At 31.4% G+C, this 27,606-nt stretch overlaps 3 protein-coding genes across 3 annotated transcripts; 1 reads left to right on the top strand and 2 right to left on the bottom strand.

Moving 5' to 3' along the window:
* Positions 1–7,339: 7,339 nt before the first annotated feature.
* Positions 7,340–14,830, top strand: LOC105786325 (probable UDP-N-acetylglucosamine--peptide N-acetylglucosaminyltransferase SPINDLY). Its single transcript, XM_012612702.2, has 18 exons — positions 7,340–7,712; positions 8,548–8,982; positions 9,059–9,220; positions 9,391–9,566; positions 9,685–9,760; positions 10,346–10,474; positions 10,582–10,701; positions 10,787–10,855; positions 10,933–11,014; positions 11,182–11,276; positions 11,414–11,478; positions 11,705–11,903; positions 12,429–12,623; positions 12,854–12,948; positions 13,062–13,197; positions 13,291–13,508; positions 13,660–13,787; positions 13,878–14,830. Exons 2-18 carry the CDS (start codon positions 8,575–8,577, stop codon positions 14,306–14,308), a joined length of 2,784 nt encoding a protein of 927 aa, XP_012468156.1. The 5' UTR covers positions 7,340–7,712; positions 8,548–8,574; the 3' UTR covers positions 14,309–14,830.
* Positions 14,831–15,965: 1,135 nt separating this feature from the next.
* LOC105786324 (peptidyl-prolyl cis-trans isomerase CYP18-2) lies at positions 15,966–18,375 on the bottom strand. Its single transcript, XM_012612701.2, has 6 exons — positions 18,209–18,375; positions 17,993–18,088; positions 17,843–17,904; positions 17,475–17,608; positions 16,707–16,791; positions 15,966–16,177 (listed from the first exon to the last, which is right to left on the bottom strand). Exons 1-6 carry the CDS (start codon positions 18,278–18,280, stop codon positions 16,132–16,134), a joined length of 495 nt encoding a protein of 164 aa, XP_012468155.1. The 5' UTR covers positions 18,281–18,375; the 3' UTR covers positions 15,966–16,131.
* Positions 18,376–22,178: 3,803 nt separating this feature from the next.
* Positions 22,179–25,812, bottom strand: LOC105786321 (protein trichome birefringence-like 8). Its single transcript, XM_012612699.2, has 4 exons — positions 25,421–25,812; positions 24,777–25,166; positions 23,817–23,975; positions 22,179–22,500 (listed from the first exon to the last, which is right to left on the bottom strand). The coding sequence occupies exons 1-4, from the start codon at positions 25,810–25,812 to the stop codon at positions 22,179–22,181; spliced, it is 1,263 nt and encodes a 420-aa protein (XP_012468153.1).
* Between the last annotated feature and the right edge of the window lie 1,794 nt (positions 25,813–27,606).

The raw sequence follows: 27,606 nt of genomic DNA, 5'->3' as shown, positions 1-27,606 counted from the left end.
TTTGTATGTTTAATCTTTTAAAATTATTACAATGAATTGGGTATTGGTATTGGTGTTAAAAATTTTGTTAAGACTCGAACAAAACTAAATTCAAACCAATAAAAGATATTTTGATTATATTTAAAAAATCGTTAAGGTTAAATTTTGAATTTAGATTATATATTGCGATCAAATTTAACCTATAATCATTTTTCTTTTTTCTTTGATTGTTTTTAGCTTTTATTGTTGTTTGCATTAAAAAACTAGTTCAAAATGTTAACATGTTGAGGGGTAACTCTTTTATTGAGAGAAATTTTTAAAGTGTCATATTTTAAATAGCTGATTAGACCCTTAAATGGTAGATGTATTGTGTCCAGAGTGTCTATGTTCAGTTTTAACCCTGACTTTTTGTCTCTCTACTTTGAGGAGAGCACAAAGGGGTTCATGGAGTTTTGGTGGGAGTGCCTAAGTCCACCTAGAAAATATGTTTTTGTTTAGTGTTGTGATTCCAATGGTATTTGAGGTTTGGATTATGTTGGGGTGTTTGAAGTTTATATATCTTTAGGGCTTCAACTGTGTTTAGGGTTCAATTGATTTTTTCATGTAATTTTTTTGTGTTTTTTTTAGTAAATGTCACGAAAGTTACAATTTTCGATGTCCTTTTTAATAAACATCACGACAAGACATATTTTCAATGACTTTTTTTTTGGCAAATGGTAAAATAAAGGAAGATAGCATAGAAGAGGGCACTTTTAATGACGTTTTTGGGTAATTATTAGTGATGATTTAAAACATCATGAAAAAAAAAACTTTTCGTGATGATTTAAAAATATTAGGCGACGTCTTAAAAATGTCGCTAACGTAAAATGTTTTTGTGATGTTCTTTACATCTTTTCGTGATGCTTTCTAACTTTCAAAATTTTTGTAACTTTTCATGAGTGACGCTTTCCTACATTTCATAGAAAACGTCATGAAAGCTCAAAATTTTAAATTACCTTTTCATGACATTTTTGTGTTGTTTTTGGGAGTTTTGAAAACGCAATGAAAAACCAAATTTTTTTGTAATAAATAAACAAAAAAGGTATAGATTTTGAATTGAATTGGTGTTAGAGTTAGAAGAATTTATGTGTTCAATGTGTGAATATTGGGATTTAAAAAAGAATACATAAGTGTTATTTTGGTTTAAAAGAATTTAAGGATTTGATTGTATGAGTTTAGGGTTCGAGTAGAATCTTGTTTGGGTTTGAAAATTTTAAGGATTTCATAAAATTTAGGGAATTTGATCATGTTGGTCTGGATTTTAGTTAGGGTTGAAGATTAAGGATTTGTCTCAAATACCAACTTGATTACACAGTAATGGTTAAATTTTGTTACTATGTGTAAGCTTTGAATTTAGTCTTTGTACTTTAATTTGTTCATTTTTTGTCCTTATAGTTTTCAAAATTTGAAAATTCGGTCCTAACCAAAGAGTAGTTATTTTTTTTAAAAGAGAAATTCATTAATTTATTCCATGAATGAAATCATGCAATTCAAGGAAAAAAAACAACAAATACCAATCGCAGGTGGTGAAGGACAAGCTCCATCAACACAACAAAGGCTTCAACCTCAACATCAAATGAACATTATGGCACATTGACAATTGGCTTTGTCACAACTCTAGTACAACATATTTGGAGTGATTCCAAGCACTTAATACGACAAGGAAATAAGCCTGGATGGTCCAAAGTGGCAAGCAAAAATCGGCAAAAGAATCGAGCATCCACCAAATTGGAGAGGACGACGACAAAACCATCCCTAAAATCACTTGCAAAAGCAAGACTACATGCATAAGTAAGACTAAAAAACGTGTTACAGGAATAGACAAAACTTCTAAAAGTGAAGACTTGTTAAACAATGGAAAACAAACAAAAACAACATATAAAACTTAAGACAACGCGAGTCCAAACCAACTCGTGAAATCATTTATTATTCTGAAATACTCTCAAAACAGAGAAGCCAAGAAAGAGTCACCCACTTTCCGAAAAAAAAACTACTGGTGGCTGGTGGAGTTTTAGTGACAACAAGCACTATCATTTATCCATTACAACTTGTGAAAGCAACAAAGATACCCACAAAATAGATCTGTAAACTGGAAAGAGATAAGGCACATGAGAATGAAAAGAAAAAAAAAGGGGTTAGTGGGAGGGAAAAAAAGGCAGGCTGGCTACTGCCACTGGACAAATTAAAAGAGAAGAAACAAATGACTTAGAGAAAAAGAATAAAGTTTTTAGGGTCTTTTAACTTTTAACCAAATAGTAGTTATTAAATTCATTAAGTTATACAATTTCTAAACTCTTATGCGATAAATATATTATCACACGTGTAATGTCATGTTAGTTTAATGGATTTAAGGACTTTATTTGCGTTAATACTGAAATTTCAAAATTCGAAAAATATGGAAACTAAGAATGATCATATTGGAGACTGGATCTACAACTTTAGGCATGATACACGCCTAATAGTAGAATTTAACTAGGAACATTTAACTGCTACCATTTTGGGTTTGGCTTGAAATTTTAAATTTCAAAAAGTAAAGGAATTGAAATTGAGCAATTCGAAAAGTATAAGGACTAACTTTATAATTTACACATAGTACTACATGGATTATTTTTATTCCACTTAGGAATTTTACTAAATTTAATAAAATATAAAACTGATTTTACAACAAACTTGTCTCTTATAATAAAATACTATTATAGATTGTGATTGTTATATAATTATATGAAAAAAAAAGTGAGATTTTATTTTTGGACTTTATCAGCAAAAGTGGACAAATTAAAACCAGCCCAATCTAAGCCCAAAATCTTTAAACGTGTCTTTTTCAAGGGTGTTTTTTTTTAATCTTCTTTGACTCGTATGTTCTGTTCTCATCTTGGAAAGTCGAAGTCTTTAAAGACTTTAAACGTCAAAAGTAAGAAATAATTTAAAATAAGATTTTGATTCTCGTTGAATCTTAAATTCTCTTGTAAAATGATAAATTATACTTGGGATTTTATTTAAATTTACTTTTATTACCAATAGTCTTTTCCCTACACATAGTAAAATAATTGTATAAAACTGTGATCCCACGTCATCTTTATCATTTTCTAATTGGAAAATGTCAAATCAGATTTTTCTTCTTGATTTTCAGTTTTTTTCTCTTGAAAAAAAATTCAAATCTAATTAAAAATACTAAAAATCAGAGGAAATTTTTGATCTGTTATTCTCTCATTGGAAAGGGATAAAGATGACGTGGAATCATAGTTTCACACAATCCATTTTGTAAATAGAAAGATAATGTACTTCAGCACACTCGAATCAACATACTTTTGTATTGACAATAATATCCATACCAATCAAACTAAGACTCAATCGGTTTATCTATATTATATTTAATTTATGCTTTGTTATACATAATTGTGTTTGTAGTAATTCAAATACATTATCTTTATAATTTTCAATTTTTATGTTGCAATTGTACCCATTCTCAAAAAAAATCGAATTTCAAAATCTATATTTTATATTTTTCAGAATTTTTAATATTTTTAAAATTTTTAAAACCATGATTAAATTGATTAAATATGTAAATATTGAGGATTAAATTTTATAGAATCAAAATCAAATTGATTAAATAATAGGAACTAAATTTGTTACTATACCAATTTTAAAAGATGCCATGCAACTTTTTTGTTAGTTCGTTAGTTATATTTTATAATTCTTCATAGTTAAATGACTAAAATAAAGTATTAGTAAGGTTAAATTTTGTTATTAGAACCTGTACTTTACGTAAATTATGAATTTAGTACTTATACTTTAATTTGATCAATTTTAGCCCCTGTATTTTTTAATTTTGAAATTTTAGTCCTAATCGATGGTAACATTTAAATATGTTGGTTAAATTATGTCATTAGTCATGTATTATGCCTAAAGTTGTAGATTTAGTTCAGTTCACCAATTGGTTCATTCTTAGTGGCTATGTATTATGCCTAAAGTTATAGATTTAGTTCAATTCACCAATTGTTTCATTCTTAGTGGTTATCTTTTTGAATTTCAAAATTTAATCTTAATGTAAACAGCAGTCTTTAAATTTATTAATTAATTTTTTAGTAATATGTGAAAATAACAAACAAACATAATATTACACATGTGATAATATGTTTGATACATCAAATAATAGAACTTAACGAATTTAATAGTTATGATTAGGTGGGACTAAAATTTTCAAATTCTAAAAATACGAGACTAAAATTGACCAAATTAAAATATATATACTAAATCCATAACTTATACAAAATACGGGTCTAGTAGCAAATTTTAACCTATTAATAATTAGGCTACTGTCTAAATATTTTTTTTAAACATTAATCTCATTATAAGTTCTTATTATATATGCTATTTTTTATACAAAGCTTAAAACTACTCATAGCCCCTCTCTAACATTTGAATAAGAGGATAATGCACTTTAATACACTCAAACTTATGTCTTCCTACACTAATAATAATGTTGATATTAATCGAGTTAATATTTAATCGGCCACCGTCGAAATGTTTAGATCCACTTTTAATTCGATGATATTATACAATTAAATACTAAATTATTTTATAATAAAGTTTTGAAAAGGTGAAATTCCCTCTCAGACAAAGCTAAAATGTTACATTTATGTCAGGACGAGGTTACGGGGAATCTCCAACACAATCTTGCTATCTCACGTGCAAGTATAAAAATACTCTTTCTCCATGAGAGGCTTAAATTATCTCCAATAAATCTTTAAGGTTAGATACAGTAGTTCCTCACTTCATCTCTTAATTATAAAATTAAAAATTCGACGTAGAGGTGTTTATGGATTAGGTTGGGCCTATGCAATGTATTTAGACTAATTTTTTAAGCTTTAGCCCAACCCAAAAAAATAGGCTTACGTTTTTGTCTAAGGCCGACCTACTTTAAGAAAAGTAAACTCGAACCCGACCCGTCTTGCCCATATTTGATTTTTTTAGATTAATTTTTATTTAAAATATAATACACTAAATATACTAAAAAAAGTTAAAATAAAAGTTTTCTAACAAATTAAAAATCATTTATATTGAAAAGCACTATCATAAATATAATAAATATTTTATTATATTAAAACACAAATAAATATTTTATTGTATTAAATATAAATATTAAAATTTTATATCTTAGGTTAGATTATTTAGTTGGGTAAGTTTTTTAATTATTGGGGAATGAATTTAATTGTTATTGAATTACTGATTTAATATAAATATAAATATAAATATGTATAATTACTATTTAACACATATAATTAATTTAACATTGTTTTATAACATAATATTCGAGTAGGGGTCGGGTCCAAATTTTTGCTCAAGGCTCAGTCCATCTAGAAAATGAGCCTTAAATTTTACCCAAACCCATTTTTCGACCCTCGTATTTTGTTCAAACCCTTTCATTTTTCGGGTGAACCTTTGGGCTTAAGAGAGTAACCCAACTCATGAGCAGGTTTAATTTGATCCCGTCTATGAAGATAAATCACATTTTATGACTAACTGTTTACTTATTTAGAGAGTACCCACGACGAAAAATTAACCACTATTATTGATGATGGAAAATTTGATTTCGATCAAAACAAAATAAATAACAACAATCTTAACAATATTTATATAACCATAGAATTATTAATTTGATTTGATTGAAGTAATATTTTATCGGATCAGAATAAAAAATTATATCAGTGTAAAATTAAAATAGTTTTACGTGTTTTTATGGCTGGCTACAATAATATCAATCTTACTTTTAACAATTAAATAGTTTTTTCTTTAAGAAATAAATAAAAAAAACATATAATAATAGAGATAAATAGCCCCTTTGCTTGGTTCTTAAAAACAGATTAACTTATTATTATATATTTAATTAATGGCTTTTTGTTTCGGGTGTTAAAATCAAACTGAAAAGAAGACAATTAAAGAAAATTTGTCAATATCCCAAATCGACAGTGTCTCATAAAACTAGGAAACCCCAAGTGAATAACCATTGACCAAGCTAGGGTTGATTTTTAAAGGGATAATGATTTATTTAGTCCTCTAATTTTATAAAAATTTATTTTAACCCTCTATATAATTTTATGTCTTTTTTAGTCTTTGAGTTTGCATTGTTTATCAAATCATCCCAAAATAGATGAAAAAATTAACGTTTATTAACTTTACTCACATGGCATCCATGTGGCAATCTACATGTAGGTTACATCAACAATTAATTTTTAAATTATTTTTAATATTTGGATTTTTTAAAATTTTAAAAATAATTAATTGCTAATATAGTATCTATATGGCAATCCGCATATTTGTCATGTCATAAAGTTAACAGATGTTAATATTTCTATTCATTTTAGGATAATTTGACAAATATAACAAATTTAAGGGCTAAAAGAGATAAAAATTAAATGAATGACTAAAATATTTGTTTTTCTTATAAAATTGAAGGCCAAATAAATCATTATGCCTTTTTATTTGACACTTATTATTATTATAACAATAAGAGTTAGTAGGTTTAAATATACTTAAGTAAATTTTCTTTTATAATTTTAGGATTAAAAGTATTGTAAAAAAAGTTAGGGTTGATTCAATTTCATCAAATTATATTTGATTTTGATTGGATATAATTTTTATTTATAAAATAAAAATTATTATTATTTGAATGGGATGGAATTACATTTTATTTTTATTTAATATAAATAAATATTTTATATAAATTAATTAAATTAAATTTTTAAAAACATAAAAATACTTAAAATAAATTTCAAAATTACCGATGGTTATTGACCATGCAAAATATATATAAATTTTATTTTGTTTAATTTTATAAACAAAATTTTCATTTGATTCAGTTTCACAAATTATTAATACAATTATTAATATAAAATTATTTTAAATTTACATATTGCTTAAGTAAATAATTATATTTATTTTAAATATTTATAGTTGAATCAAAATTAAAATTTATATACATATATGAATTACACTAAAATTTTAGATCAATTATTACACCAAATTAAAATTTATAAAAAAATTATAAAATCCACAAATTAAATTAATTTGAAAAATATAAATACGATTCGATTTGATTCAATCATTTTTCGTGTTAGAATTTGATTTCGGTTTAAGTGTTTTTTATAAAAGATTAAAATATTAGAAAGTATTTTTTAATAATTATAATAACCAAATTGATCCCAACCATTATTGTCCTAGAGTAAGAATGCAGTATGTAGGGGTAAAAAGATGCAAATATAAAGCAAAAGCAAGGGCTAAGATACAAAATCCTATGTCCCTATTATGCCCCAAAAACGTGTTGTAATTAACGACCAGACCAGACACCATCAGGGTCTCTCTCTCTCTCTCTCTCAGTTTGGGAGACCTCCAACACCCCCAATGCTCTTTGTCTGAAAAACCAGAGCTTTCCCCTTCTTTTCAAAGCTCTCATTTTTTTCCTTCTTTTTTCATTAGACCAACGAAAAGACCATCTTTTTTCTTAATCTATAACTTACCCTTTATTTGTATTGGTTCATTAAACTTGGACTAACTCAGTCTTATTCTTAAACTACGCCCCTTTTTTTTTCTTATCCTACACTCATCTTTACCTTTTTTTTTCTTTTTTCTTTTTGGGTGTTTTTTGGCATCATCTATGCTGTTTTAGTTTGGGGCAGAGTTGGTTGCTCCAAAAAGTAAGTGTTAAATCCCTAATTTTTTTTTTCGTTTGTTTTGTTGGGTTTGTAAAGTTGTAATTTTTTAATTAAAAAAAGCCTTGAATTATTTATTTATTTATTTTTTTTTGTTTGATTGAAGTCTGGGTTTTAAAGTGGAATTGCTAGTTTGTTTGTTTATTAGGGTTTTAAGGTAATATGGGCTTTGATCAGTTTGCTATTATGGAGTGGCTACATGGATCATTTAGGTTTACCTAGGGTTTCAATTTGGGTTCTTGAAATTATTAAAATGATGCAAAGCCATTTTTTTTTCTTTAATGGGTATTGTTTTCTTGAGTTGCAGGAGCCCTAGGTCTAATTTTAATTTGGGTGAGTTCATTGCTAAGTAATTTTCAAAACCATACTTTTTTATTTCCAATTAATGTCTATTATTTGATCAAATTTTGATTTGCATTTGTTCATGCTGTCAGAGAAGTGGTACAATTTATGATTGGACCTGAAAAAGGAAGTTCAGATTTTTAGCCAAATTGGTCAATTACTTAGCTTGTTGCTGTATAGTTCATATGCAATTAATTGCTGGATCAAAGTTTTGAAACTTTATTTGTGTTTCATTACTGAATTAGCTTTACAATATCACATGGTGAGAAAAGCATTCAATTTGTGTTTAGAAACCATAAAAATAGATTTTGGGTTTCACTTATCACATGTAACTTTCTGAAATTTATATTATGATCCATTGTTTAATCATGTTTGTAAATTTCGAGACTCGTACTTGCTATATTTGTTTGATCAACTTTGGTGTAAACATTATCATATTGTATAATTATTTTTGCTATCTTTGATTATATTTGTACAGAAGCGTGAGAATATAGTATTTGCCTAGATGGCCTGGACTGAGAAAGATGTGAATGGGAGAGAGAAGGACCTGATTGCCGAAAATGGTTTCTTAAAAGATCGACAATCTTCTCCTGGTCCGAGTACTTCAACAGTTGATGTGATTCCACCGCCAAAGGCATTTGAAGGGAAAGATGCTCTTTCTTATGCTAACATTCTTCGGTCCAGGAACAAGTTTGTCGATGCTCTTGCAATATATAATAGTGTCTTGGAGAAAGATAGTGGGTGTGTTGAAGCTTACATTGGAAAAGGAATATGCCTTCAGATGCAGAACATGGGAAGGCCTGCATTTGAGAGCTTTGCTGAAGCCATTAAGTTGGATCCTCAGAATGCTTGTGCTCTCACTCACTGTGGTATATTATACAAAGATGAAGGTCGTCTGGTAGATGCTGCTGAGGTATGCTTATGTGATTTTTAACTGTTAATTATTGTGGGATTTCGGCAATTTGAGTCTACACCTGTATATTTTGCAGTCTTATCAAAAAGCTCTGAAAGCAGACGCTTCATACAAACCAGCTGCGGAATGCCTAGCCATTGTTCTAACTGACCTCGGTACCAGCTTGAAGCTTGCTGGCAATACACAGGAGGGAATTCAGAAGTATTATGAAGCTCTTAAAATTGATCCACACTATGCTGTAATCTCTCATTCTCTTTCATTCCTCCATTAGTAATTGTTGTTGCAACTAAAATTTTCTATGTGAAGTCACTCCTTTTAGTTCCCATTTTCCCAAGTTGTTCTTTTATATTGTGTTCCTTTTTACATCTATTATATATATATTTATATCATTGTACCAAATTTTTACAGCCTGCCTACTATAACCTTGGTGTTGTCTATTCTGAGATGATGCAATATGATACTGCCCTTAGCTGCTATGAGAAAGCTGCACTGGAGAGACCTATGTATGCTGAAGCATATTGCAACATGGGTGTCATTTATAAAAACCGTGGTGACTTAGAATCTGCCATTGCCTGTTATGAGAGGTAGCATGCAGTTAGTTGCTTAACCTTGTTGCCTGCTGGTCCTTACATGTAGTTTGTTTATTCGGGTGGTGTCTTCATCTCTGCTGATAGTCTCTTTGCTTGACTATTTTTTTACCAGGTGTCTAGCTGTGTCCCCTAACTTTGAGATTGCGAAAAATAATATGGCCATTGCCTTGACAGATTTGGGAACAAAGGTGCATTCTCCCCCTCGTTATTTCATATAGCATCATCCATCAACGTTTTTCATTTCTTTTACTGAAAACTGACTGGTTAAACATTGGAGGACTATATTGTTATATCCATCTGTGTCCTAGTCTTATACAAACATCTACGCGAGGAATTAGTTCTTTTATCGATAAAAAGGCTTAATAAGTTCTGTAGGAGGCCATTGCATTTACTGGAATGAAGTTACTCTCTTTGTCGAATATGTCCTTAATTGACTCTGAATCGAACTAACCCAACTTCTTTCTTGTTTGGCATCCCGAGAACTAGAAGTGTTTAAACCGTGATCCTATACATGAGACTACTTATTACACAAGAACATTGGGGCTGTAGGTCAAGATGTTTGAAAAGTGCCTTTCTAGTCATGGTATCTTCCTCTAAGATTTACAAACATATACTATTTGCTTGTGACACAATACCGCTGGTTTTGGCATAAGTAATTGTTTGTAAAATCGTTTATCATATCCTGTTCATTTCTTGACCAATGCTTTTGTTAGATCAAAATACTTCTGAGTTTTTCCATCCCTGATTTTGCATTCAGTGATATGTCTCTTCAGGTTAAGCTGGAGGGGGACATTAACCAGGGCGTGGCATATTACAAGAAGGCTTTGTATTATAATTGGCACTATGCAGATGCTATGTATAATCTTGGGGTTGCTTATGGTGAAATGTTGAAGTTCGATATGGTAAGTAATTACATAAGATGTGCTTTCTTGGAATTGCATGTTTCTCTTTGTGGAACTGAATTGTTTGCATCAGATGACAATCTAGCTATCAATTTTTGTTTGTGCAGGCAGTTGTGTTCTATGAACTTGCTTTCCACTTCAACCCCCATTGTGCAGAGGCATGTAACAATTTAGGAGTAATATACAAAGATAGAGACAACCTTGATAAAGCCGTAGAGTGTTATCAGGCAACATTTGACTCTTGTCCAGCATTTTAAGCCTTCATCCTCTATTGCCTTCTGTTATCTTCATATTAATAATATCTTATTTCAGCTGGCATTGTCAATCAAACCAAACTTCTCACAGTCATTGAACAACCTTGGTGTTGTCTACACAGTTCAGGTTTGAAGTGGAATTATAGATCTAACTATTAGACCACGTCTCAAACAGTGATTGACTATGAGCTTTGCTATTGGCAGGGTAAAATGGATGCTGCTGCTAGCATGATCGAGAAAGCTATCATTGCCAATCCCACTTACGCAGAAGCATATAACAATTTAGGTTTTTCTCTTGCTTCTCAGCTATGTTGTTCCAAAGTCTATAACCATTGCCGGGACAGCTAGTACTTGTCATTGCTTCATTACTTCCACAGATGCATAATCTTAAATACCTTTTGGGAAATATTTTTTTTTTGTGGTATGTTAATATATTCTCCGTGTCTTTTTCAGGGGTTCTTTACAGAGATGCTGGCAATATAACCATGGCTGTTACTGCTTATGAGCAATGCCTTAAGATAGATCCTGATTCTCGTAATGCAGGACAGGTACCATTTTATGGATCTTGTATAGTTTAAATCGTAATTGCTTGCTAAGATGCAAAATTCATGCAAGTAAAACAAAAAGAACAAGAGAAAATTCATGCTGGTTCCATACTTGGTGTTGTGCCTGTCATTGTTTGCAGAACCGGCTGCTAGCAATGAACTACATAAATGAAGGAGATGATGATAAACTTTTTGAGGCTCACAGGTTTGACAAGCTCCTATCACCTTAACTTGAATTTAATGTCAATTTTTTATTAGTATTATTTTAATATTTAGTTGTCATTACTAACTTATCACTTGAATTTAATGTCATTACTAACTATATTAGCTGCATCGCTACAAATATTATTCTTGCTATAATTGGATATTTGGATTATGATCTTTGACATATCTTAAAATCAGCTTTCTGAATTGGATTATCTCAAAAACAGGGATTGGGGAAGGCGATTTATGAGGTTATATCCACAATACGATTCGTGGGACAACCCTAAAGATCCAGAACGGCCTCTTGTGATTGGATACATTTCTCCAGATTATTTTACACATTCTGTGTCTTATTTCATTGAAGCCCCTCTTATTTATCATGACTATGGGAAATACCAGGTGGTTGTTTATTCAGCAGTGGTAAAGGTACTAATGCTTCGGATATATTTCTGAGAATTTTTTAGTGATTTTTTGAGCATCATCATCTATAATTCTACAGATATCGTAGTATTTATATTCTTGTTTAGTTGAAATCTTGACTTTTGAAGCTTAAAGATGAGCTTAAATAGTATTTTAGTGCCATATTTGGCAAAGATATCCTAGTATTTATATTCCGGTGCTAGTTGTCGTGGTTGTACCAAAGCTCTTAACTTCATTATAATTATTTTCTTGATGGACTTCGTGGTTATCTCAAAAACGGTCATCCCTTAGGCAGTTATGTATGCTCTCGTCACCATGTTGTCATCAACATTTTCCATGCTGAGACTTTGTTCAAAGTTCATTTTGATGTAGTCAGTATCCAGTTACCTGTCCATAAGTTACTCAAAAGCTCTAGAACTATTGCTTTTTATATCGTATTATTATTACAAACAAGTTGGTGATGGTGGAATCCTTTTTGTTCCCATGATGGACTGTTTTTCTTTGCGAACTCACATTTTTATCGTTATGCAGGCTGATGCAAAAACTAATAGATTTAGGGAAAGAGTCGTTAAAAAGGGTGGGCTATGGAGAGATATATATGGTATTGATGAAAAAAAGGTTGCAAGCATGATTAGAGACGATAAAATCGACATTTTGGTAGAGCTTACTGGTCATACAGCCAACAACAAATTGGGAACAATGGCATGTCGACCGGCACCTGTTCAGGTATGCTTAAGGTACCATATTTATCATTTTCTTTTAACTGTTTCCTGTTCAAGTTCTATCATCGCTGGAACTAAAAGAATCTTCATAATAGAGGAAAGCTTTTAGAGTGGAACTTGAGTTGGTTTTTGAGTGTTCAATTTATGCAAGGTGGTTTTGCTTTTGTGGTAGGCTTGATATGGTAGACTAGGCATTTTATTGTTTTTTCTGATTTTGGCCATTTTTTACCGTAGGTGACTTGGATTGGCTATCCCAATACTACTGGTTTGCCTACAATTGATTACCGAATAACTGATTCACTTGCAGATCCTCCTGGTACAAAGCAGAAGTAGGTCCTGTTTTTTTACTTCAATGGACTGCTTTTTTTTTCTTTAGAATTATTATGGTAGATGAGATATGCAAAATGATTTCTACTCAGAATAAAATCCTACCCAATGGCAGGCATGTTGAGGAGTTAGTTCGACTTCCAGAATGCTTCCTTTGTTATACTCCTTCCTCAGAGGCTGGACTTGTTTCACCAACTCCTGCTCTTTCCAATGGCTTCATTACATTCGGTAGCTTTAATAACCTGGCAAAGGTACTATTTAGTAACTGTAACCTTAGGTTAAACCATATGTTTCCAATCAGTTATGGCATTCATGTTTAACCTTTTATTGGAACCATTAATCAGATAACACCCAAGGTATTGCAAGTTTGGGCGAGGATATTATGTGCTGTTCCAAACTCCCGTCTTGTGGTAAAATGCAAGCCATTTTGTTGTGACAGTGTTAGGCAGAAATTTCTTACAACATTGGAGCAGCTGGGTTTAGAATCTCTCCGTGTTGATCTCCTCCCTCTTATTCTCCTGAATCATGATCATATGCAAGCTTATTCTCTTATGGACATCAGGTAAAATCAACTGCATTCCATGTTACAAGAAAGTGTTTTACCAAGTGTTAGTGTGATCCCCTCCTTTTGGTTCATTTTTTCTGTTGGTTTAAGTGGTTTCTGGTAACTTCCATTTTAGATGTTTTAACTTTTGTTATATTATCTTGCGTAGTTTGGACACTTTTCCATATGCTGGAACAACAACGACCTGTGAATCTCTATACATGGGAGTGCCATGTGTTACCATGGCTGGTTCAGTACATGCTCATAATGTTGGTGTCAGTCTTCTCAGCAAAGTTGGTAAGGAGCTTCTTTTTTTCTTGTCAATATCTCTTATGTATCTGCTTTTGTCGCCATACTGATGTAGAAATCTCGGTACTTTTGGTTCAGGGTTAGGACATTTGATAGCAAAAAATGAAGATGAATATGTGCAGTTGGCACTCCAACTGGCCTCGGACGTCACTGCTCTCCAGAACCTGAGAGCAAGTCTTCGAGACCTTATGTCTAAGTCACCTGTTTGTGATGGACAGAACTTCATCAGTGGTTTGGAGGCAACATATCGGGGCATGTGGCGCAGGTACTGCAAGGGTGATGTCCCATCTTCACGGTATATGGAAATGCTAAAGAAAGAGGGTGTTCCTGAAGGGGTAACTAACGAAACATCCAAACCAGAAAGGGTAACTATGTCAAAAGACACCTCTTCTGTTTCAGTCGAGTCTAATGGATTTAATCAGGCTCCATTGTCTACGCCGAATCTCACCACTAGTGAAGACAACGAGAACCAGTCGAGCCAGACTACAAATTCTGGTAAGCTGAGCTGACATCTTAATTTTTGGTTCATATCACTTTCGTGGTTCCTTAAACTTGGATCCAAAGTCATTAGCATTCCGGGGGACAATCCTCCCATAAGGTACAACTATCGAGATCATATCCGCAAAAGACTAGTGGATAGAGCTATAGGTTGCAACTCCATATTACCATCAAATAGTATTCCAATTTTTTTGGGAGAAAGAGCGGTGGCTAACGTCAGTAAAATATGATTTGAAGAATAGCGGATTAAGAAGAAATGATGCTATCAGCTACCTAAATCGATACCCCGAATTGCCTTTGCATTTCTCCCCCATGAACTAAAGGAACTCTTAGAGATTCAGCCCTGGTTTGTAAATTATACGAGGACGGTTTTAGTTTTTGGATTAGCATGCATGGCTTCTGTTTTTAGTAATTGTGATAGTGGCATTGTTGGTTGGCTTGATTGCTAGAAGGTGGTGTTATAGTTTTCATGTATTAATGTCATTTTAAGAATCCTGAAATTTGATGAAATGGAACAACTTAATCTTTAGGCATTTTTATGATTCAGCAGCAAAACTGAACAATTTTAGGTGGTGTTCTAGTTTTCGTGTATTAATGTCATTTGAAGCTTTGAACGTTGTTTAAATAGCTTTCTTTTTCGATTAATGATCAACTTGAAACTAAATAATCAAGACTAAATAATTGTTGCTCGGAACTCAAATAAAAATTTAATAGCAAAGTGGTTCAAATGAATTTACGTTTAGATTGTTTCAATGTAGAAGTCTTTTACAGAAAATATTGTCTTTTTCAATGGTCAATATAAAAGTTTAAAAATTCTCTCTTTCTAGACCTGAATATCGGGTCAAAGCATCATGATGTTGCGTTCTATACTACATTTGTCACTTATTAAATATTTTATTTTTAATTTTCATAATTTTTCAATGTAATCTCTTTTGTTAATCATATTAAATCAATTTTCTTTCTTGTTACACTTTAATCACATCATTTATCTAATATTTTATCTATATATTTTTCCAAGTTTAACAATTTAGTCCTTATTATAAAAGTTTCATATATTTCCATAATTTTACTTTTACAATACTTTACACATTCATTAAACTTTTAACATAATTTTCTTCTTCATATATTAAATTATTTCACACTTAATTTATTTTTCACTATATAAGCACTTTAATCAAATAAGTCGCTATAATATATTATTTCACATGACAACTTTTCATGCTTTTATTGTTTCAGTTTTAAATTTCACAGCCTTGACATCACAAAGATTCATTATTTACTATAATTTCACTTTAACATCACTTTATAATCAATTCACTTCATTTAAATTCTTTATCATAAATCTAAATGTATGTTTGTCCCATTGAAAACAACTGTAATAAAAAAACTTACAAAAAATCTGTCAAATAATAGAAAATATTTTACATTAATTCATCCAACCACCAAAAAATTATTAATTCAACGACTATTTTGTAATTTTTTAAAATTGACTCAAAACATAGATTTACTTGTAATTTAACCACCTAACTTTCCTTTTTTCTTTTTCTGATTGCTACAAATCCATGCACCCATGCTGACCCAGATGATAGTAAAAAGGCCGAAGGCAGAAGTGCCGTTCTAGCACACAATGAAAGCAGGAAAGATTAATGTGATGAGAAAACATAACTCTAAATATAAAAGAAATGCCGTTCATTAATTGTTTCTGCTCAGTTTATACTAAACATAACTCTAATACAAGGTATATAACACGTTTATGAATGATCCAATTTCAAAATATCCGGGGAAACGATGGGCATTTCATAGAACTACAATTCGCAGTTTCTGAACTCCAGTGCTAGTCTTTGACTGAAGTCCGTAGGATCTTCACATCATGAATGGGCCTGAAATAACAAGTAAAAACAGCAAAACATGAATTACTCCAGATGCTAAGCAATATAAAATAGGTAGTCTGACTGTAATCCGGCTAAAATCGAGAAATTGTCCAACAAGATATACAACACAAGTATAATAACCACTAAGAGCTAGGTCAAACTCAGATGAAATGTTTAGTTAATTCTCTTGAAACGCTTGGACCCGAGCACTACTTATTTATTAAACAGGTAACCGAGTAATCGGAGTTTTATGTAGGTTGTTCGAGGTTGACTTCACGTGGAGATGATTATTTTAAAGTGTTCCATTAATTGAATAATTAGAAATCAGCCTTTGTAATAGTTTATTAGTGGCTTTTGACAATATCCTGCTATAAATATAATTCAAGTAAATTAGCAACTTATTCTTTGAACGCATTCCACAAAATCATGGTTTCAAGTGGTTGACAAAACAATGTTAAACAATCCCAATGATTCCGAATGAAAATTTTATATAGGTTTGACAGGTTACTTGTAGATAGACTAAACCGAGCCAACTTACCTGTCATTGTTGTCAGTTTGGACACTACCAAGCCTCTTGATAATTTCCATTCCCCTACATACTCTCCCAAATATTGTGTGTTTACCTGTCAAAAGAATTGCCAATCAAAGCATTTACACGTGAGGAAACCGATGAGATCATTTAGCTAAATCAGGAAAAATATGCGATATTACATTATGCAAATACAAAAAATTCAGCATAACGGAGAGAATCAAGCTCATAGTTCTCATTTGCTTACTATGTTTCGTATGTGAAACAACCTATTTATCAAAAAGGCTGCAGAAAGGTATATATAATAAGCACGATAATAGCATCAAAATCAGTTTAGGGACTAATTGGCCTTGACACCAGTCCAACCTGGTTCATGGACAATTTTCCACAGAAGTTAACCGTTACGTTAATCATTTCTAAAACAATTTGAGGCCCTGCTCCCAATATTTGCCGACCAATTCACCGTGTGGTAAATTTAGCTTCTAGTAACAGTGACCATTACCTTAGAACTTGAATAGCTTTTTAGCTTTCACATTAATAGAACTTATAAATTTAGACCAGTCATGACTCCTAAGGTATCATAGAAACTACAAGAAAAACCATAACATTAACATTAGCGATGAAGATTCATGTTGGATATCATAACATCATGCAGCGGATAACAAAAGGGATCTCGATATGAAAAAAGAAATAGTGTTGTCACAAAAGATTGAACAAATATATAATTATGAAGAATAACATAGTTCTTATTGTAATCATTAAGAATAACACCATTACCATCTAATGACGGCGCTGGAGATAAAGTAATGAAGAACTGACTTCCATTTGAATTCGGACCCGCATTAGCCATAGATAAAATACCAGCTCCAGTATGTTTTAACTCGGACCTTATCTCATCATCGAATACAGGACTGAAATCAATCATGAAAACACAAACCAGTAATTAAAATCTGATATAGAAACCACTTGTTCCTATAATAAAACAACACCAGTTCTGCCAATAATTGAAGAAACAGATGCCAAAACAGTATTAAACCATATTAATAAAACAATTGCAGTGTAAGTTCCAGGCTCCATTATCAACAAGAAAAGCATAAGATTGTATCACATTAACTATGAAAAGATGGGGGGGGGGGGGGGAATACCCATAAATAGATTCTCCACCTTTTCCAGTCCCAGTTGGATCTCCACCCTGAACTATAAAATCCTACATCATAACAATCAAATACAGGTTAAAGAAAGCTAATATTAGAAAAAAAAAATACCAAATGAGAGAAAACTTAAAAAGAACTAACCTTGATAATTCTATGGAATTTGACATTGTCATAATAGCCTCTCCTGGAAAGTTCAATGAAGTTCCGACAAGTTCTGGGTGCATGCTTGTAATATAGCTGAAAATCCAGTAAAAACACACACAAAAAAAGAGAGTAGAAACAAGGGTTAAGCTAATGATTATAAATCCAATATATATTGAAGCAAGGTCAGTAAAAAAAGAAGAAGTTGAGGTATACCTCAACAGTGAAGGCACCCATAGAGGTTTCTAGAGTAACCTCTGGTGCACCTCCCTCTGAACTTGCCCACATCTTTCAAAGAGAAAAACAAGGGTTTTTTTTACAGACAAAGGTTTCAGTTTCAGAGGACAAGGAAATTCGAAAGAGCAGAAAGAAAAAGAAAAAAGGAAGCAACTTTAGTGGATTCCTTGGGCTTGGCCTGGATAGTTATGAAATGGGCCTTCGTTCTGAGACTTTTCAACAATCTTTCGTGCTCAAGAGAAAAATCCAAATGTTCGTAACTACGAGGTTTTTCAGAATCGAAATTAAATTGAGACTCGTTATGAAACAGTTGAATTAAGTTAAAAAATTTGTCGAGCTTGTATGTAAATATATTTTTTTATTTTATAATTTTATAATAATTTATTTAAGTTAAGCTAATTAAATTAAAAATTAAAAATTCGATCGATTCAATCATTCGCCTACGAGAATTTAATGCTGTAATTTAATGCAATATAAATTGATTTAGTATTATTAATGTTATGCCTTAGTTTAAATGTTAATATCATAAACAAAATAGGGATAAATTTTAAAATTATACATGAACTTTGTTTTAAGGTGTAATTGTATATATGAACTTTAATTTGGTACAATTATACACGTAAAAATCTAATTGTGGTTCAAATGTATACTTGAAATTCTAATTTTAATTTAATCATGCACATTTAAAGAAACAAATATATCAATTTATTTTTAAATTGGATAAATATAATTATTCATGTATGCAATGTATAAACATAAAATGATGTTATATTAATAATTGTGTTAATAATTTACAAGAATTTGATCAAATCAAAATTTTATATATAAAATTGTACAAAATAAAAGGCTATGTATACAATTACACGTTAAATCATAATTCATGTATAGTTTTGAGATATATCCAAATGTATATATACATTTCAAGCAATTCAATACAAGTTGTGTTTTTATTTATCTTTCAAGGTTGCTGATAGATTTTAGTCAAATTAGGATTTAAGGTTTAGGGTTTAATGTTTTTCATTAGAAATTCAAAATGGAAGGCTTTTATCTTAGATAATGCTTAAATTAAATATTGTTTTAATTACTCAAGAAATTGTCATATTTTATCTATAAATAGGTAGCACTAGAGGTGATCATGGGCCGGGCCGGGTTCAGTCGGGCCCAGACAAAATTTTAGACCCATTTTTTAGGCCAGGGCTCGGCTCGAAATATGGGCCTAAAAATTTGTCCAAGCCCGGCCCGAAAGAAAATTGCTTGGCCCAGCCTGACCCGAAAGAAAATTGCTTGTACCGGGTCCGGCCCGAACCATATTTGATTAAAAATAAAATATATATATTTAATATATAATTCAGATTAAAAGTCCAAAAAATATATATATTTAAAAAAAGTATATTTGATTAAAAATAAAAATATATATTTAATATATAATTTGGGTCGGGCCAGGCCGGGCCCGAGCTAAAAAAGTCTTACCTGAGGCTCGACTAGTTTTCTAAACGGGCCTCGTTTGTTTACCCAAATCCATATTTCAGGCCTATATTTTTACCCGAACCCTCCCATTTTTCGGGCGGGTCTTTGGGCTGGGCCGGGTATCCCAACCCATGATCACCTTTAGGTAGCACCTATGCTTTGTCATGTAAATATTTGAGAGTGCTTTTACTTAAATTTTTTGTGTAATTGTTGCTAGTAGACTTGATTGTGGGTTAGGCCACCTGCTCAGGTTCGAAGACCTTCTTGAAAAGTGGGGGTAAAAATATAAACCCAAAAAATGAGATTGGACAAAAAATAAGGCCCTTTTTTAAATAGGTCAAGCCTTGAGTAAGGTTTTTTTTACCCAATCCCAGCCCGAATCTACTTAAAAAAGTTTTTTGCTGTCATTTTACTATTATATTGCTACTATTTTGTTGTTATTGTTTAGATATAACTTTTGTTTTATTGTTAATTTTGTTACTATTTTAGAGGCATTTGCTTGCTAAGTTGCAGCTATCTTAGTGTTATTTAAGTATAAAATTTTTTTAATACATTTCCAATTTGTTGGGAAACGTTTGTCTTAATGTTTTTAGTGTATTTGATGTATTATATTTTTTAAATTTGTTTTTTGGTAAGTGTCAAAAGTAACATATTTTAACCTCATTCTTAATGCATATTTGAGTGATTATGTGGTGCTAATTGTGAATTACATACTCCTAATCCTTTAAATTTATGTTTTGAAGCTTAATAGAGCACTTGGGAGCAATAGGAGCAAAAAATGAGTGAAAATCATAACATTGGAGCAGTCTGGAAGCTGCACACCGGTAGCAGAGAACCACACGAGCTGACCATACGGCCATGTGAGCCACACAGGCGTGTGGATTTCGGGAACCATGTGCGCTAATAGCTGAAAGTTGCGATTTTTAGGTTTTTTTTGGCACTTTAAGAAGGTATAAATAAGGAAATAAAAGAGTAGAGAAGTAGTTGTCTTAGTTTAGCATGAAAATTACCCAAAAGAATACCATTGAAGTTGGTTTCGAAGTAATTCTCCATCAAAATTCAAGATTCCAAGATGATTTCTGAGGAAGTTATCATGAGTTTCTTTTATTTTAATAGTTATACTATATTTTCGGTGTTTAGTCTTATAAGCATGAACTAAACTTTTAAATACCTAGGGGAGATGAACCCTATGATGGATTTTATTGTTTGATTTATGGTTTTATGCAATAAAATCTAGTTCCTTTGTTTTCGATTATGAATTCTAAATTGTTCTTGGGTTAATTAATATTTCTAGAGTTTTAATCCATGTTTGATGTGTATGAGTTTGTGGTTGAATAGACCCTTCTTGTGATTAGCTCTTGCATAGTTGAATAGAGTTGCATGCAATTCTAAACATAGGACGATATAAATCTATTGGATTAGAATCAAATCTAATAGGGGAACCCATAGAGCGAATTAATGCGATAATAGGAGTTTTAATTAGAAAGAAAATTCAATACGTCAACTTAGAGTTAGTTGCTTATATGCTCGAAAGAGATATTAGTATAAGTTAGAGATTTCTATGGATCAAGGAAACTAAGGAAATAAATTGCATAAATTAGATTGAGAATTTTAGATGAATTCTAAGTTGATTCTTACCTACGTATCGTTTGGTCAATCGGTTGATATTTAATTATTTTCATGTTTTATCCTTTGGTGCAATTGTTAGTTAATTTAGATAGTTTATTTTAGTTTTAATCAATCTTTTGAATTATTAGGTTAAATAATAAAAAGACGATAAATACTAGTAATTGTAGTCCTCGAGGGAACGATATCTATGCTCATCATAACTATACTATTAATTGATAGATGAACTTGCCTTAGTCAATTTATTAGTTAGTTTAGTGGACATCATTTTTATATAAAAAATAATAGAAAAGAATTTTAATATGGTCAGACCGATTTGAGCTCAAGTTTAGCATTTTTTTTATCTGGGTCAGGCTTGAGCAAAATTTTAAGTTCATTTTTGGGTCAGGACTAGGCTTAGAAAGCAGGCTTAAAATTTTACACCAACCCGGTTCAAACTTGACCCAACTCGACTCATGATCAGATTTAATTACTAACGTTCATTTTGTATTTTGCACTCTCTATACAGGACATGTTTAATGTTAATTAACTGTTAAAAAAATTGTGCTATTTGTATATTCATACTATGTAGGTCTTGTTATTGTTTGCTTTCCAAATGCAAATATTGCATGATATAGATTTCTAATAATTTCTTTTTTCATTTGCGTTACAAATTTTCAGATACAAAATCCACGGTTCACGTCTGAATAATATGATTTAATGATTACTTTGCAGCATGATTATTATCCATTAACTTCCTCATCAACCTCCATGTTTCTCTTTAATCTTTTCCCATAGTTTAGGGTTCACTTGGGCTCCAAAAATAATTTCCACATTGTCATTCTTTAGGTGCTTTTTCCTCCCCAAGTTTTGGGGATCATTTGGTTCGAAATTCCATTGACAGTAATTGAGCATAGAGAATCTCATTCCATGTGTCCGGTATACCAGGCAAGCACCAATGGCTACAATCTTGTGGTGCACCAACAGGAGTCCCTGGTTCACGGTACTTTGAAGGGTGACCATCTTTTCTAAACCCTGTCAGATATGTAATGTTTAACAATCGGACCTTGGAGTTGTTGATTTCTTTGATTGCATTAGCAATGTACTGATTATTCCATGACTCAGGTCGAAGCTTTTTGTAGTCTTGTTCTGGTTCAGTTGCTGCATCACACACTCCCCCATCATCCCATGTACCATTCCTGCAATTTTCACACTCATAAAAACTGTTGGTTTTGTGTGTCATGTAATCGTGTTAGGAGTCAGCAAAATTCGATTCGACTCGAAAAAATCGAAAAAAAATTCGAATTTCGAGTTAGACGAATCGAGTTATTCGAGTTATTCAAATCAACTCGAAATTTTTTTTCAAATTTCGAGTTCGAATCGAGTTGAGTTTTAGAATTTGAATAACTCGAATAATTCGAATAATTCTAATATCAAACTATAATATTTTACATTTTTACCCCAAACTCCCAAACCTGTCCACTTCCCCCCCAAAACTTTTACTCCTTCCCACTTTCCCCCCAAAACTTTTACTCCCCTCCTTTCTCAACCCTCCAATCTACTCAAAATTAATTTCCCACCAAAATTTTACTCTCCCATTTACTTTTTCTCAAAATTTAACTCTCAAAAACCCTCAAAACCTTTTATTTTTCCCCAAAATTTTTACTCCCTCCCACTTTTTCCCTAAAACTTTTATTCCCTTCTCATCCCACCTCTCATTCTACCCCAAACCCTCGCCCCTCCAATTTTTTTTTAATATTTTCCCTCCAAAATTTTACTCCCCCTATTTACTTTCCCTCAAACTTTTATTCCCCAAAACTTTTTATTTTCCCCCTAAACTTTTACTTCTCACATTTTACTCTCAAATAAAAAATCAAAATTATCCAAAAAAAAAATCACTAAACATAAATAGTAATAATTTTATTTATATCTATTATTTATATTATTAAATTAAATTTCACATTTTATCTTATTTATATTATTGAATTGTTTAGTCATATTGAATATTTATATTAAAATATTAATTATGTCATAAAATATTCGTGTTAAAATTTTATATTGGTATCAATTTCACATTTTATTTTTAAAATAACTTTTATTTAAAAATCATATTTTTACATTTAATATATTTTTAATTCCAAAATACATGGTGACAAGAATATGAAGATAATTGAAACAACTAAGCAAGCAAAGAAGCTAACCAGTATATAAAAAATTAATAAATAAATTATGAGGTGATGAAAGTTAATAAAAAAATTGATTAAGGTGGACAAATTTTATTACGATGGGTGACATTGGTTACAAGGACCCAAAATTATTTTTTAAAATTTAACTCGAACAAATATATTCGATTCGATTCGATTCGATTCGAATTCCATCTCACTCGACTCGATTCGAGAAAACTTCAAATAAAGTTAGGATGATAAAATGAGATTCAAAAACTCGATTAACTCGAAAATTTTCGATTCGATCGAATACTCACCCCTAAATCGTGTCGTGTTTTGAATTGACTTACATGTAATGAATGGGTGAATGGTTCCGGATAAAAACGTGGCTGATTTCTGGGTTTAAGTTCTTGGTTGTCCATGACACCAATGTTTTGATAAACCTTCGAAAACCTTCCATCACATCCATTGTCATGTTTATTGTCCCACCTTCCTGAAAATAGCAACCCCTGAAACACACAAAATCGCGTCATTATGCCTGATTTAAGGAATCAAAGGAGGTTTAATAATGGCTTTTGTTCATGTAATATACTTAACTTTTTTTTGGTCGAGTAATACACTTAACTTGAGGATTAGGATTTAGTCCCATCACATAATTTCATCCTTTTACTAATATTATGGCAAATTTCGTGCCTTGTAACTGATTTAATTTTTTTTTTAAAAACACCCCAAAATGTGAAATTCTCTATATGTAAAATTATGTTGATGAAAATAATTATTTTGCATTATTTTTTCATTTAAAAGAAAATAATCTCACGGTTTGATTTTTTTTTAAATTCCATCAGTAATCAAAATATTTTAATAGTACTAATGATTTGAAGTAAGCCATAAATATGTCAAATTGTAGTAAAAAGTTTGAACAATCCAAATTTAATATAACTAGATTTAATTATAAAAAATAATAATAAACTTAAAAATATTTGAGATTCAAAATTAAGTCGTAAAACTTTAAATGATTCAACTTAAAATAACTTATTCTAAAATTTATATTTATCAAAAATGACTTAAACTCAAATTAACTCAAATTAAACCCAAAATTAACTCTAAACCGAAATTAGAAATGATAAAAAATTTTAAAATCACCCAAATTAACTTAAACCCAAATCAGAAATTATAAAAAAATTAAATTAAATTACCTAAATTAACCTCACCTAAAACAAACTAGACCTACCCAATTATGTAACCATATACACACTAAGAAACGGAGAGCATGAAGAGAGAAAGAAAGGTGGGGCGAGAAAAAACCATACATCTTAGCGATTTTCTCTTTGTTCCACCAGTGACCTGTATTGAGGACTATGACATTGGCTCCTTTCCACTGTTTAGAACGCCAATGCAACTGGTCTACCTTAACGATCAGCTTAACTTGAGGTGGTGTGGTTATCGGTCGCCGACCGAGCACGGCTAAGAAAGGTGTTCTGTAGTACTCGACGGTGAGGTTGTAATCTTGAAACTTCATGGAAAGAAACCCCTTGTGTTTCGTTATAGGGCTTCCATTTACTTCGAAGATTGTAGACTTGTTTGAAACTGCCTGAGCTAACATGCAAAGCAGTGACTCCCATTGGTTTCTTCCCATTGAATCACCTGCAAACACTATCCGTCCGTTTCGACTCCGTTCCAAGAAATCGCTAGCATTGAATCTGCGGTTTAAAGTAATTAAACAACCCTAACAAATCTCGGAAAAAGTGAGAGCCTCGTAGCTACATTATTTCGACTCTTCTTGCTTATAATTTAGAACCTATGATTTTATAAAACAATTTATTATTATTGTAGTTAACTATATGTTTATTAAAACATCTAATGTTTTATTAGGATAAATAGTCGAGTATGTACATAACAATCACCATGCAGTGCATGCATGAAAGAAACAAGGAAACTATTAAAACTTCCATACCTAGGAAGATAACAGCCATGAGGTTGCCATCTCCATTTCAGAAACTCGATGTCTTTTCTTCCGTTCCGATGACACCGGAAACCGGGATCGAGAAACGGGCAGTCCTCGTCATACAACAGAACCGGATTCTTCTTGTCGACACGAACCCATTTCCCGTAAGAATAATCGCAAGCTCGCAAGGGATGTGTATGAGGAAAGGGCGGCGGCAGTTTTCGAGGGAAGAAATGATCGAAACGGAACAAAGGGAGTGATCTGGAAGAGCTGCCGAGGTTCAAAGCAATGATGGAGGAGATCAAGATGAAGATGAAACATATAGTGTAACAAAGCTCTCTCTTGATTAGGGCGGCACCTGATGGGAGTTGGTTGATAGTTTGGGTCCTCAATTGATCCATAAGAAGAGGAACAAAGAAATAAAAATAATAATAAAATTGAAGAACAAAAGAGGATGGTTTATTATTATTATTTGAAACATTCTTTTGTAATGAAGAGGAAAAGTAAAAAGACTTGTCGGAGTTTGTGGATTTGGTTTGCTAATTATAGGATGTTTTTATAGTTAAAGTAATGAAGTCATAACATGACAAATGTATATATAACTGTATTTTCAACCATATTTTTAAAGAATACAGAAAATAAATAAGTCTATTTATTACATAGGTAAAAGGGTTTATATGAGTTGTAAGAATTTAATTTAATTTTTTAAAGCGACGAATAAATTGACTTATTTGAATTTACTATACTCAACTTCAAATTGTCTTAATTGAAGCGAAATCCAAATTAAAAATTTCAACAGTAAATAAATTTTAAAAATACAAATTGCTTGAGTTAATTTATGATTCAATCAAACGACAAATATAATGTTAAATTTAGTCCTTTATGTTTAACTGTTTTATCTTTTGGTCACATAAGTGTTAAGCCTTTCAAAATAAGTATATAACGGCCTAATCTTTACAAAAGTGCTCAAATGAAGGTTAAATCTTTCAAAATGGTCAAATAAGGGCCAAATTAATCAATTTTGAAAGTACTCAAATAAGAGCTTTTCAAATGTTGTATATCAAATTTTAAATTATGTTTTTTTATTTATTTTCTTTTAAGCAATATTTGGTTCAATTGTTATGTGTTTATTCTAAACACATCAATATTCACCTATTTTTTACTACAAAATGGTTTGAAGTTTATGAAAAGCCCTTATTTTAGCACTTTTTGTAAAAATTAGGTTCTTATGTAAACATTTGAATGTCTTAGGCCCCGTCCTCCTTTGCTTTGTAGAAGGACTTTTGCAATAAAAAGTCCTTTTATCTTAAAAGGAATGAAGAACGGTCTCCATTCCTGAAAAAATTTCACCGATTAAAAAGTCCTTTTCTCCAGAAGTTAAAAATTTCACCATTTCTTCGGCCAAAAGTGCTTTTGGCTGATAATTTCCATTTTTAACCTGTCTTCTCCCCAAAAACGTTCTTTCCTCTGATTTTTTGCCTGAGATATCAAGTTCTTTGCCTTTGTTTCTTTTCCTCTGGTTCTTTGTTCTTCTTCCGCCGGTGAGTTTCTTTTCTTCTTCTCTTTAATTATTCATTATACTTTGTTTTTAGTTGTTTTCTGATTATTTGATTTTTACAGAAATTTTACAGAAATTTTACATTCTTCTATAGGGAATACTGTCAACTGAAAGGGGTCAAAAAGCTATATTACCATTTGATTCTTATGAAAGATCTTTGATTGAGGTAAATATGATCTGTTCTCTGTTTTGTTTGCTTATTATATTGTTTGATGGTTGAAAGCTTTATCCAAGTTGAAATTTCTGTCACATTAGAAGATTGGTTTTTTGACATTGTCTAACCCTAAGCTACAACGAGAATGCCCTTGCACCATCTAAGTTTTAATGCCACCCAAAACCTCTCTTCCTCTTTCGATTTTTATGAAAAACACTGGGATTGGTCCAAAACCCAAAGGATCAAGGCTTGCCGCATCCACAAGTTGTCTAAACCCGATGCTTCCCATTTGGTAAACGGCTCCTGGGTTTTTTCATTGTCGTCCTCGAGTTTTTCACTTTATGGGTTTTTTCATCTCCATCTGGTGTTTGCTGGGGTGAAAATAATAGAAAGGTCAATCCGACAAAGGACTGCATGCATCGATATTCAATAGCTATCTTTGAAAATTTTGGGCGGTTTGCTGCAGGGGTCAGGGAAATGTTT

Source organism: Gossypium raimondii, chromosome 1 (assembly GCF_025698545.1).
Source record: "Gossypium raimondii isolate GPD5lz chromosome 1, ASM2569854v1, whole genome shotgun sequence".
Lineage (NCBI taxonomy): Eukaryota > Viridiplantae > Streptophyta > Magnoliopsida > Malvales > Malvaceae > Gossypium > Gossypium raimondii.
The sequence above is the reverse complement of the archived record's forward strand: the minus strand, read 5'-3'. Positions and strand labels throughout refer to the sequence as shown.

Coding starts and splice junctions, on each gene's coding strand:
- LOC105786324 (XM_012612701.2), bottom strand. CDS start 18,280: ATGTGGGCAAGTTCAGAGGGAGGTGCACCAGAGGTTACTCTAGAAACC. Junction 17,609..17,842: donor GGTGGAGAATCTATTTATGG/GTATTCCCCCCC, acceptor GATTGATTTCAG/TCCTGTATTCGATGATGAGA. Junction 16,792..17,474: donor TCCAGCGCCGTCATTAGATG/GTAATGGTGTTA, acceptor TTCTTTTGACAG/GTAAACACACAATATTTGGG.
- LOC105786321 (XM_012612699.2), bottom strand. CDS start 25,812: ATGGATCAATTGAGGACCCAAACTATCAACCAACTCCCATCAGGTGCC. Junction 23,976..24,776: donor AAAGAGAAAATCGCTAAGAT/GTATGGTTTTTT, acceptor TGTGTGTTTCAG/GGGTTGCTATTTTCAGGAAG. Junction 22,501..23,816: donor CATTCACCCATTCATTACAT/GTAAGTCAATTC, acceptor TGAAAATTGCAG/GAATGGTACATGGGATGATG.
- LOC105786325 (XM_012612702.2), top strand. CDS start 8,575: ATGGCCTGGACTGAGAAAGATGTGAATGGGAGAGAGAAGGACCTGATT. Junction 13,198..13,290: donor GCTTTAATAACCTGGCAAAG/GTACTATTTAGT, acceptor ACCATTAATCAG/ATAACACCCAAGGTATTGCA. Junction 13,788..13,877: donor CAGTCTTCTCAGCAAAGTTG/GTAAGGAGCTTC, acceptor CTTTTGGTTCAG/GGTTAGGACATTTGATAGCA.